Below are 15,586 nucleotides of genomic sequence, written 5' to 3'. Positions count from 1 at the left end.
ACAAGCATCTGAAAGGTATGCATGCTAAGGAGGCCGAGGGATTGTTTAAAGAGGGTCAAGGAACAATGGGGCGAAATTAACAAGAGAACCTGTTTCAAATCTCTTTTAAATCTACCTTCTTTGATTTTCACAACTAACCCGTTGCCACTGCTGGATGAATCGACTGGAGGAAACGTGGGTGCTTCTGACGCAGGTTGCCAGCTCTGATTATTGTATTGTATCGCTATATTTAGGGGAGGGAGGGCTTCCAAGTCCCAGGTCTTGGACCTCATTCTCACTTGCTTGTGTAAGAGTCTCGGCTTGCATTTCTTTTTAAAAGTAAGTTTCTAGCCCTCCTGGGCCACATCTACACGGGAAGCACTTTGGCAGTAAAGGAATATCGGTATGGGATGGAAGCAAAGCTCTTCCTAGTGTGAATGCAGCTATATTGCTTGGGGTGGACAGTGCTGTTGATCATTCCATTCAGACTCTTCCTGAAGGTCCGCGAGCTCTTTGGAAGGCAGTCTATGTTGCCAGAAAGTGCAGTCCTTAGAACTGCCTTCAGACTAGATTTGATTTGATGCACTCCTCTTGTGTACAGCCACTGAGTCTTTGTTCAGAGTCCAAGACGATTTGCAAAGATGGAAAATGTTGTTGTTGGCATACTTTTAAAACAACCACAGCATAGAATGAAGAAAGGCGATTTTGTCTGACTCTTACTAAATTAGGAGCTAGATTAGACTGCGGAGTAGACTCTGTCAGGAGAATAGGTGAAAGCCCCGTCATTTGGCCATTGAGACAAAGACCGGAAAAAGGCTCTGATGTTCGCTGTAAAGAACAATGAAGCATTGGTGGGGAGGGCTCCAGCTTTGTATGTCTTTTTCTTTAATGGGAAAGAATAGAAATCACCAGGGAAAGATTTTATTTTTAAACTTCTAAAAGGGCTTTACAGACACCGGGGAGTTTAAAATAAAATTACAGCGCGGGAAAAGTTCTCCGCGTGTTCCTTTTGAAGTTCACCCACTCTGCCGTGCGATTGGCATCATTATTTAGGGGGGATGGCTCAGTATAATGGCTTGAGTTAGGGCCGCATTGTCATCTTTACCTTTGAATTCCCTTCCCTGTGGCCGTGTGTCGCAGTTTTACTGTTATTTCAAGCAGGGGTTTGGGGCAGTTTCTTTTTGTCTGTTTCTTTACACGTCCTCATTGGTCCAAGTGTTAGTGATTTGATACATATTTCAGGGTAACATTCTCTTCTGTTAATCTAGCTGTTGGGCATTGGTGCTATTGTTATGTGTCTTCCATACTAGACTAGGATCCCAGTGCCCCGAAATCCTATTCACCCACTCTCGTGCACACTCCTGTTTGTTTCGGAGTTGGGCCTTTGTCTCCAGAGACCAGTGCAGCAGGCCGTTGAGTGTTGAAATATGAGAGACCGTTGCAGTTGGGCTTTCAGATCCCGCAGCTTGCGTTGACCAGTCGGGGTGGTGGCTCCTGAAAATCAGACACCTGAAGTGTCGTACCTGCCTCAGCAAAGGAAACCAGCTCAGAGAGGTGCTTTACGGCCTTTAAAGGTCACTCACAAAAGTTGTCTGTATTGCACTGGTGCCTGAAGGGCCCGAAACAGGATCGAGGGCCCCTTGTGCTGGACAGGGCTGCAGTGTTCTTAAAACCCACATTCCTGGCACACTTGGAGCAAATGCTCAATGCCTGTCCCCTCAGGTGTACGGAATAGCCCCTCTGCTCCAGGCCTTCTTTTGGTCTGCCCTTCCCGCTCTCCAAACACACCTCTTGGCCCCCTTCTTCCCCACAGCCTGGCGGCTCCATTTTTGAAAGCACTTAGGTTGTCAAAAGTCAAACCCAGAATTCCTAGGGAGGGTTGGCCGGAGGCAGCTGTTATGGGTGCAAAACAAAGGAAAAACTTGATCAGAAAGTCTGTCCCAGGGAGCTGGGTCCCTCAGTCCAGGGGAGCAAATCAGGGCCCCAGTTCTGATCAGTCTGGGTTGTGGGGCGGCAGGGGAAGCTTATTTAATATTCATAATCTGGATCATAATCACTGCCCGTGTGAGGGGTGAAAGTCCCTAATTATTATGGGTGTTTACCCCAAACTTGTTGTCTTTTCTCTTTGTTCGAGTAACGTCCCTTTTGCTTTGATGACACATCAGCCTTACGTACACCGGTGACCTCGGAGCAAGGCCCGGATGTGTGGCACACAGCCTGGCAGGCTCTCATGTGCCCTGGGAAGGTGTATACAGCCCGTATGCTGCACCAGACACCTGCTGCTGAGTGGCTGAACGCTTCTATATCCTGATGCTCCTAGTCCCCCAACCCTTACCAGCTCTGCTGTGCCAGCCCGTCTGTGGTCCTTTGCCTAGAATCCTCCCCCCTTCACACTTCCTCTCACTCCCTGTGTTCAGTTTGCTAATTCCCCTCTTCCTGTACTCCGATGCTCATTCATGCCTCGGCTGCCCCTTGGCACCTGCTGGCAGTCAGGTATTTCCCCAGGCCCAGCCACATGGCCCCATGCCTTTCCCCATGTACGGCTCCTTCCCGTGTTGTTCTCTCTGCCGGGAGGATGTGTTAAGCTGGGAGAGGAGCAGCGGGTGGAAAATTGCTGTCGAAGTGGCAGGGCTGGCGTAAAGCACCTGGCAGCAGGATGGCTGAGAGTGCAGAATGCAGCGGCCTCGTGCATGGGGGGCGAGGGGCGTGTGAGGGGGTGTCTTGTTTGCGTGGTTACCCATGGCAGGGGGTGTTGAGTTTCACAGACTTGTTTATGCTGGGGCTGGAGGCAGGTCAGGGGATATCAGGAGACCTCCGCAGCTGCAGATCCACCTCCAGCAACAGGCTCGGCCACAAGCTGGGAGCTCGTCATAACTTCCCTGCTCAGAGTGAATTTGAATTTGTAGCCAAAAGCCAGGAGGCTAGGGGCTCCTGGCTCCCTCCCCTGCAGAGCTGGGGTCTGCCCCAGGAATGCCAGGGCAATATTAATACCCCGGTTCAGCTTCTGGTGATCGGCTGCTTAGCACAGAGAGTCTCTTCTGTCCCCACTGGCTCTTGTTTGGGTATTAGTCTACTCATTCCCTAGGGGGAGACTATCTGCCCTAGCAATGGGATGGGCCAGCTAATCCACTCACTCTGATCCGTTCCGAAGGACCCCGGCTCCCCCCCACAGCCCCAGCTGCAGCTCTCTTTATCCAGACACTGCTACAATTGCTGGGCTGGGGGAGTCGGCCCGTCACTTACCCCAGCAGTGGGGCATCCTCGCTGCTTCCCCCAGTGAGCCCAGACTCTGAATGTCAGCAGCAGGTGAGTGAGCCCTGTCCCAAGCCGCGGGTCTGTCGGTCGGGGTGAGGGGTGGGGGGAAGAGGAGGTGCTGCTGTCTTTTTTTTTAAACAACGTCCGTGCTATTAATATCAGGTAATGAACATAATCTCCAGGATAAGTGATCCTCTTCCCAGGCGTGCTGGCTGCTCCGGGACTCTGCTGCTGGTGCTTTCTCTCCTCCCGCTGGCTTCCTTGCCCAGCCCTTCACTAACACCCCAGCCCCCTAAGATTTCAAAGCAAACCGTGCTGGGTGTCTGAAACCCTTCCTCAAGCCCCACGGACCCTCTGGGGGTAGGGAATAGCCCCACGCAGGACTACGTTGGTGTCATTTCTCCAGAGTGCTTCATTCACATGGCAGCCCTGTTACAACGTTAGTGCCGTTCAGGCGGCCATGTGACAGGCAAGCCAAAAAATACACACACACACACACACACGCACGCTCTAAACTCCTGAAACCCATCCCTCCCTTGCCCCCCACTAGAGACTGATTCTGCAGCAGCTGGGTGGAATGAGCAGCCCCCCGATGTATGCTGGTGTCGGGATATCTGGCTGCTGGGCCCTCGGGGCTGAAGGCAGGTGAGTGTCGTAGTTTGCTTGCTTTGTTTTTTTTGTTTTTGTTTTTAAATCTCTGTTTGCCTGCGAATGAATTCGTAGCACCTCCAGACCCGAAAGCACTGTGCCTGTTTGTCAGAGGGCTGGGAAATTGGAGACAGCAGCTGGGAGAGAGAGAGCAGCTTTGCCCAGGACACGGTGAAACCTGTGCAAAACAGCTCCTCTTGCTGCAGGATTTAGGGGTGGCTATTGTTATGGCGGGGGAGGAAGATAGCTGGGAAGAGAGTCAGGCTCAATGGTTAGGGTTAGCATGTTGCAGGGGTGGGATTCCCCTTTAACTCACTGGCTTTGGATCCAAGGTCAGGAGCTTTACTGGCTGTTAGGGGGAAGGAGAAACTGTGATTTTTTTTTTTTTTTCCACGGGTTGGGAGTGTTTGGGAAGTGTGTGAACTCTTTTTCCTACTGAAAATTAAACCTGCTGCCTTTTTAGATGGACCAACCTTTGGGTGAGGGTGTGTCTCTTCTCTTTGGCCTCTCAACCCGTCTGATCTTGTCCATGATGCCGGCTGGTCCTAACGCTAATCAATGGCAGTTTGAAGCACAAAATGCATTGGGATAGAAGGAACTAAATTTTAAAAGGGGGAAACCCTAGGACTACCTGAGACAAGGGGCAAAGTCTGAACTAAAATTGGAAGCATCCTTCTCCTGTCCCCCCTGTATGATGAGTAAATTGAGTGACAAAGAAAAGCTACATTAGTTTGTGCCAGGATTAATTTCCACAACTAATTCCCATCTTGCAGCAGAGAGGGGCTAACAAATCAATCACCAACAGGAGTGCAGTTGATTTACTCTCCAAGATTAACAGACAGCTTTGTGGGACACCAGTGAACGAATTGCACTGTGGTGTTTCACACTGGTAAAGGAACTGGAATTATCCCTGGGGCTTGCTCTCCCCTCCCCCGGTCAGGGCAAGTGGGATTAGGTGGGCGGGATTTAATCTGGAGTCCTGTTTGGAGGAAGGATTGTGGTTGAGAATCAGAAGGAATCTGCAGAGACAGGAGAGAATTTTGTGAGGTTGGGAGTGTTGTGATGAGCATCCAGGGCTGTGTAGCCAGAGCATGTCTCTATCCTTCATCTGGTCAGGTTTAATGTTAAAAGCTGAAATAATACTTCCCTGGTTTATCCAGAATCCCCGTGTCTCTGAGTAGGAGGGGATGGGGCAAAGGGCAGCAAGGAAGGAGAGGAAACTTCTCTGTCTATCCAGCAGCGAATAATAATTTCACACTCTTCATACCTGGCTCTTCTCATCACAGATCTCAAAGCGTTTGGGGGAGCGGGGGGGGGTTAGGATCATTCTCCCCATTTTACAGATGGGGGGCATGAGGCATGGAGAGAGGAAGTGACTTGTCCAAGGTCTCCCAGCAGGAACAGAACACAGGTCTCCTGAGTCCCAGTCCAGTGCACGAGTTACTAGGCCACACTATGCATTACCCAAATACATTTGGGAGGTGCCCAGCCTTCCTTGTATTAAACTCTTGTAGCGTTTTTGGGCTGATGTGACGCTTTGTTTTTAACTGGAAATTCCATCTCCCTGTCCCACCCAAGACAACATACCATGGTGGGATGTGTCGTTCCCCTGTGGCTTCCTGGATTGACTTCACTGGAAACAAGCTCCCGCAGAGGGGACGTGTCCCACCAGGCTGTACGTTAGGGAGCAGCCGAGAAAGAGGAGGGGTTACTTGTCCCTGGTGTGTCTCCACTCCCCCCCTTTGGGAATAGCAATGAGAAGGCCCAAGTTGGGGAGCCACTGAAGGGGGTGGGGTATCCCTGTTGTATCAGAGCCCTTCTTTGAGGTCTAAGCTGAAGACCAACAGGGGAGACAGTAAAAGGATCGTTCCTGGTCTCTTCCGTTCTCCGGACCATTATGCTTCAGATATAGACTGAAGTTCTGGCTTTGTTGAAGCCACCGGCAAAAGTCCCATTGACCATGGGTGGAACCAAGATTCCACCCCCGGGTTCTTTTGAAATGTTATGTCGAAGCCTGAGTCCTGCTGGTTTCGACAAGACTTCGGCTGCGAGGTCACTTAGTTACTTTTAGAAACGTTACCCGTAGAACTATGGGCACGTCACCGTGGGGAGGAATCTACAACCAAGACCAATCCCCTTCGTGTTGTGTAGGTGGCATTAATGCTGGGCTTTCCTAGTCATTGCTGAGCCAATGGGCTTCACTTTGTGCCTATTTCAGGATCTACAATTTGGTGAGCAGTTCTGGGGAGGATGACCTTGCATTAGTCGTTATTTACTGGTGGCATTGCGATGGTGCCTTGGGGCCCCAGTTGCGGAGCAGGACCCTGTTGGGCCAGGTGTGGTACCCAGACAACGGTAGATGTCTTTAGAACTGAGCGATGCTATAGTGCCCCATAGGCTTTGAAATGCTTTCTGAGGACCCGCCACACCCCACAAAGCACCTGGAGCAATGCTAGAGTGCTCCCTTGCAACTCCCGGACCGGGCAGTCCTTTAGTATGGCCTACTGTTGTAATTACAACTTCCAGCAACGTAAGCCAAGCAGTGTAGATGTCATAAGTGATCGTTCTGAATCAAATTATTTCAAATCTCTCCAGAAACCTCAAGGCCCAATTTCTTCTTCCTAATACAAAATACAAATTTTCTTTTTACAAATACCTTTCCATATGGCCTTGGGCCATTAACCCAGAAATGACTATAGCCCCCTTGCCTAAGGGGCAGGATTGTGTGTGCTAAATGCCCAGGCTTGTTGCTGTTTCATGTTACAGCCAGCCAATATCAGGGCCCCACTTAGATTATTTGCTCTTTGAGGCAGGGAACCATTGTTTGTTCTGTGTTTGTACAGCGCCTAGCACAATGGGCTCCTGTTCTATTACTAGTGTTGCTAGGCGCCACTGCAAGACAACGAATTATTATTCTGTTTGAATGCTGTACACACGTGGTAAGACTGTCCCTTCTGCAAACCTCTTACAATCTAAGTAGGCAAGATTGAGGTATAAGTAAGGCTACGTTTTAGTCACGGGTGTTTTTAGTAAAAGTCATGGACAAGTCACAGGCAGTAAAAAAATATTCACAGCCCCATGACCTGTCCATGACTTTTACTGTATACCCCTAACTAAAACTTAGGTCAGGGGGCTGCGGGTGCTCTGGGGGGAGCACCCCAACCCCCTGCTCCAGCCCTGAGCCCCCTCTCACACCCAGACTGATGCTGCTGGCCCAGAGGCTGCCCGGCTCTGGGGGGACAGGAGATTCACTGTGCTGGGCTCCTAATGGTTTGAAAGAGTAGGAGCAGTTGTAATGTTAGGCATCTGCGCCAACTGCAGGGGTCCCAAGGCAGCGAAGGGCCCTCTGAAAGCCAGATCCGACCCGCCAGGTGTCAGCTGCTCTGTTCTCAGTGCCAGCCGGGGCTCAAAATGGTGCCCTCCGTACGGCGTGATCTTGCCCACGCTGTGCGTGTGAGGTCACGGGTAGGGCCCAGAACTGAGCTATGCAGGAGGCCCCCACGGGACAAGCACTGCCACTGAGGATGAGACAATCCCTGCCCTGCCAAGCTTACTACCTAGAACCCCACCCTGCCCAGAGAGCCCGGCATCTGCCCAGAGCCCAGCTGAAGTTGCCCACTCGTCTCACAATGGTATCGCTGATACTGAGAGTGAGAAGGGCTCTGGTAGACAGGATCCCTGTGTTCTCCATCGATAAAACTCCCTTCGCCGCTTCAGCATCATATCCATCCCCACCCAGAGAGCTGCGTTTGGAATGTAGATGAAACGATCATTTTCCCCTCCCTGGTAAATAACAATCGCGCCTTCGTCATCTTTGTTTTTATCGAGCTGGAACGTCTCTGTTTATGCACCAGCATCCTTCTCCGGTGTCAGCACCGCTCGGGGAATCGCGGGCACTGTTTAATTGCTGCTTCAGGGACCCCCAAAGGAGAGCAGAACAGAATGCATGGGCGGGCTGTCTGTGCTTTTCGCGCTTTCTCTAGGCGGGAAGGAGTCCTTCAAGTTGATACAGTCTAGTGGACTTTCCCTGTCGGCCTCACCTGTTTGTGATCATGGTTTTTAATTCTCTGTTCTGGACGTTTCTGTGTGGGCAGATTTCTGCACCTGGATGCAACTCCATTGAAGTAAAGGAGAGGCAGGGGCTGCCCACATCATTCTCTGGTCAGATGTGACCTAAATAGAGGAAACAGAGAAAAGGAAGGACAGCTGTTATCTGAAGCCCAGAAAGGCTACGTGAGTCACTCAAGGTCATGCAGGGAATCCGTGATGGAGCTGGGAACTGAACCTGGATTGCTTGATTCCTGGCCCTTTGCCTTACCCACCAGCCCTTTCTCCTGCTAGCTAAGACAGCAAGATTTACACCTCTTCACTGTTCATTCTGCGTAGCTGCAGCAGGTGCTTTTAACATTTAAACTTTCATTTGTGCTTTTGCTGAGGGTTTTCAGACCAAACTTTGACCAGATTTAAAATTGTTATAAGCAGGTTGGGAGAAAAAGCTTAAAAAAAACCAAACAAACCCATAAAAACTTACCACTGGGTAACCAAGAAATATAAAAAACCCCAAGCCAGTCCCTTGGTGTTGGTCTCAAAGGTTCATGCTCTTCGTGTTGGATCTGCAGCGGCTACCATGCCATGTCCACCAGAACCTGACTGCCACAGTCGGTACTGCCAGGGGTCCATCCTGCTGTTACCATCCGGATGAAGTAAAAGTTGTTAAAGGCGAGATGGTTCTGTTTCTGCTCCATTCAGACCCCAGGGAGTTGGGGGAAGGGAGAGGTGGGGGTGAATTGGTGTTTGCGAGGTGGGGGAAAACCCCAAAGGTATTTGGGGGGGAAAAGGGCCGTCAAGCCAATAGGAAAGAAAAAACTTGTCACCACCATCAGAAACAGCTCCATGTGGGCGGCAGGCGCCTTCACGCTGTGGGATTGGTGAATGCTGAATGCTTATCTCCTCTGAAGCTGGGCGAGAGTTTCACTGGGAGATGGATGCTGGCATGTTGTTAAATGCCGAGCCAGGTAGATGATCTCTCTAAACCCTTGGCTGGTTGCCTGCCACTGAGCCTCTCAAGCAGGGTTTGAAAGGTTACAGCCAGAACTGATCAGAGACCAAAAGGGTTTGGAGTGAGTCCGCAGAGGGCCGGGAGCTGCTCCACCTTCCAGGAGCCCGTTCACCCTGCATGACTCTGCTGCCTTTCTGAACTCACTTAAAGATCATCTTGTCTGCAAACACATACCTTTTCCACCACCCCCAGCCCCTGGTCCCCATCTCGCTTCCTAAAGAGAGTACCGCATAGAAATAGGATGGTATTGAAATCATGCTGCGGGGTGAACCCCTGGAAATAAGTGGGGGGTCACCCCAGCACAGTGAACATAGCGAGAGGGGATCCCCAGATTTCCTGTCCTGCGCAGGGTGATTTCCTCTGCCTGCCTTTTGTGGCCTGGCTGTTTTCTCCCACTCTTTGACCCCTTCAGCAAATCAGCTGGGGTCAGGAAGTGGGGTGGGGGTGAGATGCTTGATGTCCAAAGCACCTCTTTGTCTCCAGTTTCTTCTGTGTCCTGCTAATAGACCTGGGCAGCTCCACGGCAGGCTTGTCCTGCAAAGAACGGTGTTCCAAGAGACAAAGGAAGTAGTGGCCACACCAGCTCTAGCGTCCATCCTTCGGTGCCCCTCTTATCTACTGGTTCCCCACCTGCCTAGGCCAGAAGGGACAGTTGTGACAATCGAGTCTGACCGCCTGGATAACTCTGGCCATAGGATGTCCCCCGGATAATTCCTCTTTGAGTTAGAGCAGATCTTTTAGAAAAACACCCAATCTTGATCTACAAATGGTTGGTGACGCTTGCCAATTCGCTCTGCAAGGGTGATGGCTTTGCGGCTGGCCTCTAGGATGGGGCCCCCCAAGGGTGGGGGAACAGTGTCAGGTGTCGTGGCCTCCTTGATCTCCCCAGGTTGCCACGTAGAAGGGGGTCTGTACGGGGAAGGCTGAGAGGACCCTTGCCCCCTTTGTATGGTCAGGGGTCTCAGGAATAGCTTGGATCCTAGGTAGGAGAAGAAAGAGTAATAGCTCTCTCCAGGAATGAGCCAGTGGCCCTCACTTTCTACTGTTCCCACGCCAGCTCTGGTCTTTCTCCACTAGGACCCAGGAGATGGGGCAGGCGGTGCTAAGCCTGCTTCCCTGCCCAGGCAGCGCCTGCTGGTGCTGTTGTTATCCCCTTACGTGTACTTAAGAGGGAGGAAAGGTCCCCCCGAGCCTCGGAAGTGGAAAGCGCGAGGAGCAGGGAGGCCAGAGTCGGCAGGATCTGATAGAAATAATCTGTTCCATCCCTGGCACGTCGACCTGGCAGCGCCGGCTGCAGCTTATCTCCTGGCCGGCTGCAGTTTATCTCGGCACCTCTGCCACGGGGCGACGAAGTGCGAAAGGACTTGGTTCCCCCCCTCCTGCTGCAGCAGCTGGTGAGAGGAGGAGGCGGCACTTAGCAGCGCAGCACAGGGCACGCTCACACACCCACCTCTCGCGCTCCCCTCCCCAGGGGCTCGTGTGATTGGACTACAGCAGCCTGCGTCCCCCTCCCGCTGTGAGGCCAGAAGGGCTGGAAATGCACTGGCTGCAGCCAGACCGCCACTTCTTGGCAGATGGAGGGGTTAAAAATACAACCCACCACGCACCACCCTGCTATCAGGGAAGGAGGGGGGTCTCCTGTCTGTGCCTGGCTATTTTTGATCTCTTTAGATGGGTGATCTTTTCTTTGCCCCCAGGAACCCCTCTGCCTTCTCACTTGGGGGAGTGAGTCTGGTGTCTGCTAACCCGGGGGGTTGCCATATGTTGGTATTACGTGGATTGTAAGCTCTTCGGGGCAGGGACCATTTTTTGTTCAATGTGTGTACAGCGCCTGGCACTGGGGGGTCCTGAGCCATGCTTGTGGGACCTCTAGGTTCTACTGCAAGGCAAAGAATAATCATTATTAAACACATAAACACTGAATTTCCGCAGCACTTTATAACCCTGGGCACACATTCCCTGCCCTGAAGAGAGAAAATCTGAATGAGATGAGATTCAAGAGGGCAGTTCAGGGCAGGCCGGTGGGGGGCAGTTTGGGAGTGGCTAACGGGGGAAGGGGAAGGAGGAGGTATTGCTTGAAGAGGTGTGTGTGTTAAGGTGTGGGAGTACGTGGCCTAATATAGACACTTGTGTGTTCTCCACAGTAGTGTAAACACGTCTGGGCTGCTTCAGGCCAGGCCAGGCTAAAGAACAGAGGTGTTCTTACCCTGGCACATGGATAACACAGAATTCACTGCTTGCTGAGAGAGCTTTCTAGAGGAGAATGTCTCCATCATGGCACTTACCAATGCTGTGCTTGCGTAGCCCCTTCACTGGGGAGGATCTCAGAAGCTTTCACCAGCAAACGTCCCTCTGCACCCTGGGTGAGGTACCAGCAGGCAAGTTTTTACACATGGGCAAACTGAGGCATGTAATGGTTGAGCGACTGGCCTGAGGTCACACAAGAAGCCTGGCACAGCCAGGAAGAGAGTCCCGGGGTCTTGAGCCCCAGGCCCCTCTATCCACTAGAGACACTTACCCCGAACAGCAGCTTGCTGCTGATGGCACTAGTCAGGGCCAGAACTTGGGGCAATTTCCTGTTACCAGATAGCCTGTTTCCCAAGCCGGTCAGACCCAGGAGCGCCCTGTAGGCAGGGGGTTAATGCAGTGCTTTGGGCAGGGCCCTCCTCTGGTCTGTTCCATCCCACTGGCAATGCGAAGAACTGCGGCAGAATCCACTGCGGAGATCGCACGGTGGCTGGGAGAGGAGGGTTCGTCATTAACCCAGCTGTGTTCCTTCCCCTCTGTGAGTTCAGGAGAACACGGTTTGTCGTTAATCCCTCTGGCCTCTTTTCAAGTCAATGCGTCAGTTTCAGCCTCTCGAGGGGATGCCTTCACAGATCGGGGGGCCCCCGCTGCGAATGTTGCCCCAGATGACCAGGTTTCTTCTTCTTCTGCCCGTCTCCTAGCACCAGCGGAGCGGAATCCTTAGACAGACTGTACCCTGCGGTGGGTGCTGCGAGGCCGCCCCGGAAACGGACCACCAGCCAGTGCAAATCCGAGCCGCCCCTGCTGCGGACGAGCAAAAGGACGATCTACACAGCCGGGCGGCCGCCATGGTACAACGAGCACGGGACGCAGTCCAAAGAGGCCTTTGTCATCGGTAAGGCATCTGCTGGGAGCTTTCTGAGCGCAGGCCTTTCAGGCGTTAACGGCCGGAGGGTGGCTTCAGAGGCTCTTTGCTGAGGGCTGGTGCGGCGTGTGTCCCTTCAGGTCGTGCTGTCCCTCGCAGCTGCCATAGCAGGGATCTTGGTTTGAGCTTGGCATAGGGTCCTTTGCAAAAGTGCATCTCTCGGAGATGGCTCCAGCCTTACTAGCACACTTCGCTACCATGCCAGAGACTCCAGCTTGGTTCCCAAGCTTGGGCCTCCACACTTCTCAAACTGAGGGGGGGGCTCTGATTAGTCTGTCTTAGCGACTGCTCCCTTAGGGTCCTTGTCTTTCTCCGTGGGCAGCTGAAGGCTACAATGCTCTAGGAATTACGCTCTGGCCTGTGTTCTACAGGAGGTCAGACTAGACCAGAGGTGAGCAAACTACGGGCCACATCCAGCCCGCAGGACCATCCTGCCCAGCCCCTGAGCTCCTGGCCCGGGAGGCTGTCCCCCCTCCCATGCCACCACGTGGCGCAATGCTCTGGGCAGCGGGGCTGCAGAGCCCAGCCTGCCCTGGCTGCCTGTCCTGGTGCAGCCGCGCTGCCAGCCACCAGTGCTCCAGGCAGCGCGGTAAGGGGGCCGGGTCGGGGGGGGTGGATAGAGGGCAGAGGAGTTTGGGGGGTTGTCAGGGGTGTGGATAGGGGTCGGGGCGGTCAGAGGGCAGGGAATGGGGGTTGAATGGGGGCAAGGGTCCCGGGGGGCAGTCAGGAAGGAGAGGAGGGGTTGGATGGGGTGGCAGGGGGGTGGTCAGGGGACAGGGAGAAGGGGTGGTTGGATGGGGGCAGGGGTCCCAGGGGGCAGTCAGGTAGGAGAGAGGGGGTTGAATGGGGTGGTGGGGGGCAGTTAGGGGCGAGGGGCCTGGGGGCGGTCAGGGAGAAGGGGTGGTTGGATGGGGCAGGGGTAAGTCGGGTGGGGGTTGGATGGGGCGGCGGGGAGCAGTTAGGGGCGGGGAGTTGCGGGGTGGTCAGGGGACCGAGAGCAGGGGGTGGTGGTGGATGGGGCAGGGGTCCTCGGGGGGGCTGTCGGGAGGGGTCAGATGGGGGGGGCAGCTGGGCCATGCCTGGCTGTTTGCGGAGGCACAGCCTCCCCTAACCGGCCCTCCATACAATTTCAGAAACCCGTTGCGGCCCTCAGGCCAAAAAGTTTGCCCGCCCCTGGACTAGATGATCCCAATGGTCCCTTCTGGCTTTGGAATCTCTAAATACAGGACCGCAGGGGAGTGGGGCGGATCTGCAGTCCTACCAGTCACCATGGTCACAGAGTGACCCCCTGCGTACGCACCCTAGAACTTGGGGGACACCCCCCCCCCCAGTATGTTGCGGAGTGACAGACATTGGTGCATTGGACGTATCTGTTAGTATTACGGTGGTGCCCAAAGATCCCACTGAGATAAGGGTCTCATGCCTTTGGCTGCTGTGTGTACACATAACGAGTGATGCCCTCATGAGCTGATGCTCCAGATAGCCAGGGCAGAGGAGGGGTGGGGCTCGCTCTCTCTCTCAGCAATGTCCCCCTGTTTGCACCTCGTGCTTGTGGGAGGAGTCTATTTTTTACTGCCGTGTGTGACCGATACCAGGACTCTCTCCGGGCTGGTTCGAATGCTGGCTCTCCTCTTAACCCAGTGATTCTCGGCTGAAGGGCCTTGGCCGTCCCCAGTTACTTGTAATGACGGAATCATTCGTTCGTCAAGTGCAGCCCGGCGAGATCTGCCAGCGTTAATTGAGCTTGGAAGGTCGGGCTGCTGGTACGTTTGCTTCATGCTACTCGCTCTCTCTCTCCCCCCATCAGGCTTGGGAGGGGGCAGTGCTTCTGGAAAGACCACCGTGGCCAGAATGATCATCGAAGCTTTAGATGTCCCCTGGGTGGTCCTGCTCTCCATGGACTCTTTCTACAAGGTGAGCTGCCGCCAGCTCCTTAGCCCACAGCCGGCTCAGGTGTTTGTCCCCTCTGGCCTCTGCCCTCCGGAGTCCTCCCTGTCCTGCTGAATGGGGTGTGCCGGCGCCCTCGGCAGAGCAGGTCAGGGGGAGGCAGGCGACTCTTTCGAGTGTGTGTCTGTGGCCTGGTCATCAGGCGATGACCGAACCATGCCACTGGCACTTGCAGAAATCCCGCCTGCATTAGGCCTCTGTCTCGGTTGCCAGGGGACCAGGCTGGACTAACGTGGTCGGGACTGAGCTGTGTTAGTTGAACGAGACAAGCGTTCTAACGTTAATGAAAAGCGTTGTTTCGATTGAACCACCACTGCTGTAGGACCCAGGCGTCTCTCTGTCTTTAATGCATTAAAGATTCATAAAGCCCTGTGAGGTAAGGAATTGCTGTCATCCCTGTTTTACACATGGGAAACTGAGGCACAGAGAAACTTGACCTTGGCTGATGGGTGAGGAAGGCACTCAGTCTATCCGTGCCTCTGTCCTCCATTAGGAAGGGCTGTGGCAGAGCAAGGATTTGAACCCACATCTCTTGAGAGCCACAGGGCCAGCCTTGTAGGTGGGCGCCGTGGTCAGGGGGGCGCTGTGGTCACACACAGCCTGCCCCAAGGCCCTTTTAACCCCCGAGTGCTGGGCCTGGAGCTGGCGGCCCCTGCTATACACCGGCCTCCAGCTGCTAGTCCTGGCTGGGCAGGAGAGAGAAAAGGACTTCCTTTTCCCCTGCATGGGCCACTCCCAGGGCCAGGTCAGACCCACCTCCGGGAACCTCCCCCGAGTTGCAGGAAGCTCTGCACTCCCTCATTCCTGCCCCCATTGCTCCCAGCCGCAGGGGGAGGGGTCAATGTCTGGGGAGCTGCCCCCTCCCCCATTTGTCCAAGCCCCGTGCATCCAGACTCTTAGAAAGGGCCAGCCCTGGGATGAAACCCTAACCACTGGGCCATCGTCCCTCTTCCCTAGAAATAAAAGGGCTAGGGTCTCGTCAGCTGCAGCCCACGCCCCGCGATACGGGCCAGCAAGCCCAGCTGCTTCTGCCTGTCAGGGTAGGAGACCCAGGGAATCCCTGGCTCTAGGGCAATTCTTCACAGTTTGGCCGTCGTCCTGCTCTCTCATGTGTCAGGAACGTGCATCCGCACGCGCGCGGCACTGTCCATAGCACAGCCCACGTGGCTCCTGGCTGAGGCTTCCCAGGCTGTGGCGCTCTCCGCTTTGACGGTGTACGATGAACCCTGCAGCTCCCTCTCCTGTCTCGGGTAGGTGCTCACCAAACAGCAGCAGGAGCAGGCGGCCAGCAACGACTTCAACTTTGACCACCCCGACGCCTTCGACTTTGACTTGATCATCTCCACCCTGAAGAAACTCAAGCAAGGCAAGAGCGTAACGATCCCCATCTACGACTTCACCACCCATAGCCGGAAGAAGGAATGGGTACGAGGACACAAAGGGACTGATGGGACCTGGGGGTGAGGGGTGATTCATGTGCTGGGGGTGGGGGGAGGGTGGGGGGCTATCCTGAGATGGGAAGAGGG

The 15,586-nt window shown here is 54.0% G+C and overlaps 1 protein-coding gene across 6 annotated transcripts in view; it reads left to right on the top strand.

The window, feature by feature from the left end:
• UCKL1 (uridine-cytidine kinase 1 like 1) overlaps positions 1–15,586 on the top strand; it is a 41,289-nt gene that overhangs the window by 4,809 nt on the left and 20,894 nt on the right. For 4 of the 6 annotated variants that reach the window (XM_037915421.2, XM_037915417.2, XM_007062555.4 and 1 more), the window contains exons 2-4: positions 11,890–12,083; positions 13,921–14,027; positions 15,315–15,485. In XM_037915421.2, the coding sequence (XP_037771349.1) occupies positions 11,890–12,083; positions 13,921–14,027; positions 15,315–15,485 (472 nt within the window). Of the gene's footprint in view, positions 1–3,784; positions 3,880–11,889; positions 12,084–13,920; positions 14,028–15,314; positions 15,486–15,586 lie in introns of all 6 variants that reach the window. The other 2 variants (XM_037915420.2, XM_037915419.2) reach the window with 1 other exon arrangement.

Source organism: Chelonia mydas, chromosome 13, assembly GCF_015237465.2.
Source record: "Chelonia mydas isolate rCheMyd1 chromosome 13, rCheMyd1.pri.v2, whole genome shotgun sequence".
NCBI classification, from domain to species: domain Eukaryota; kingdom Metazoa; phylum Chordata; order Testudines; family Cheloniidae; genus Chelonia; species Chelonia mydas.
Note: the sequence above shows the minus strand (reverse complement) of the source record. Positions and strands in the feature narration are given on the sequence as shown.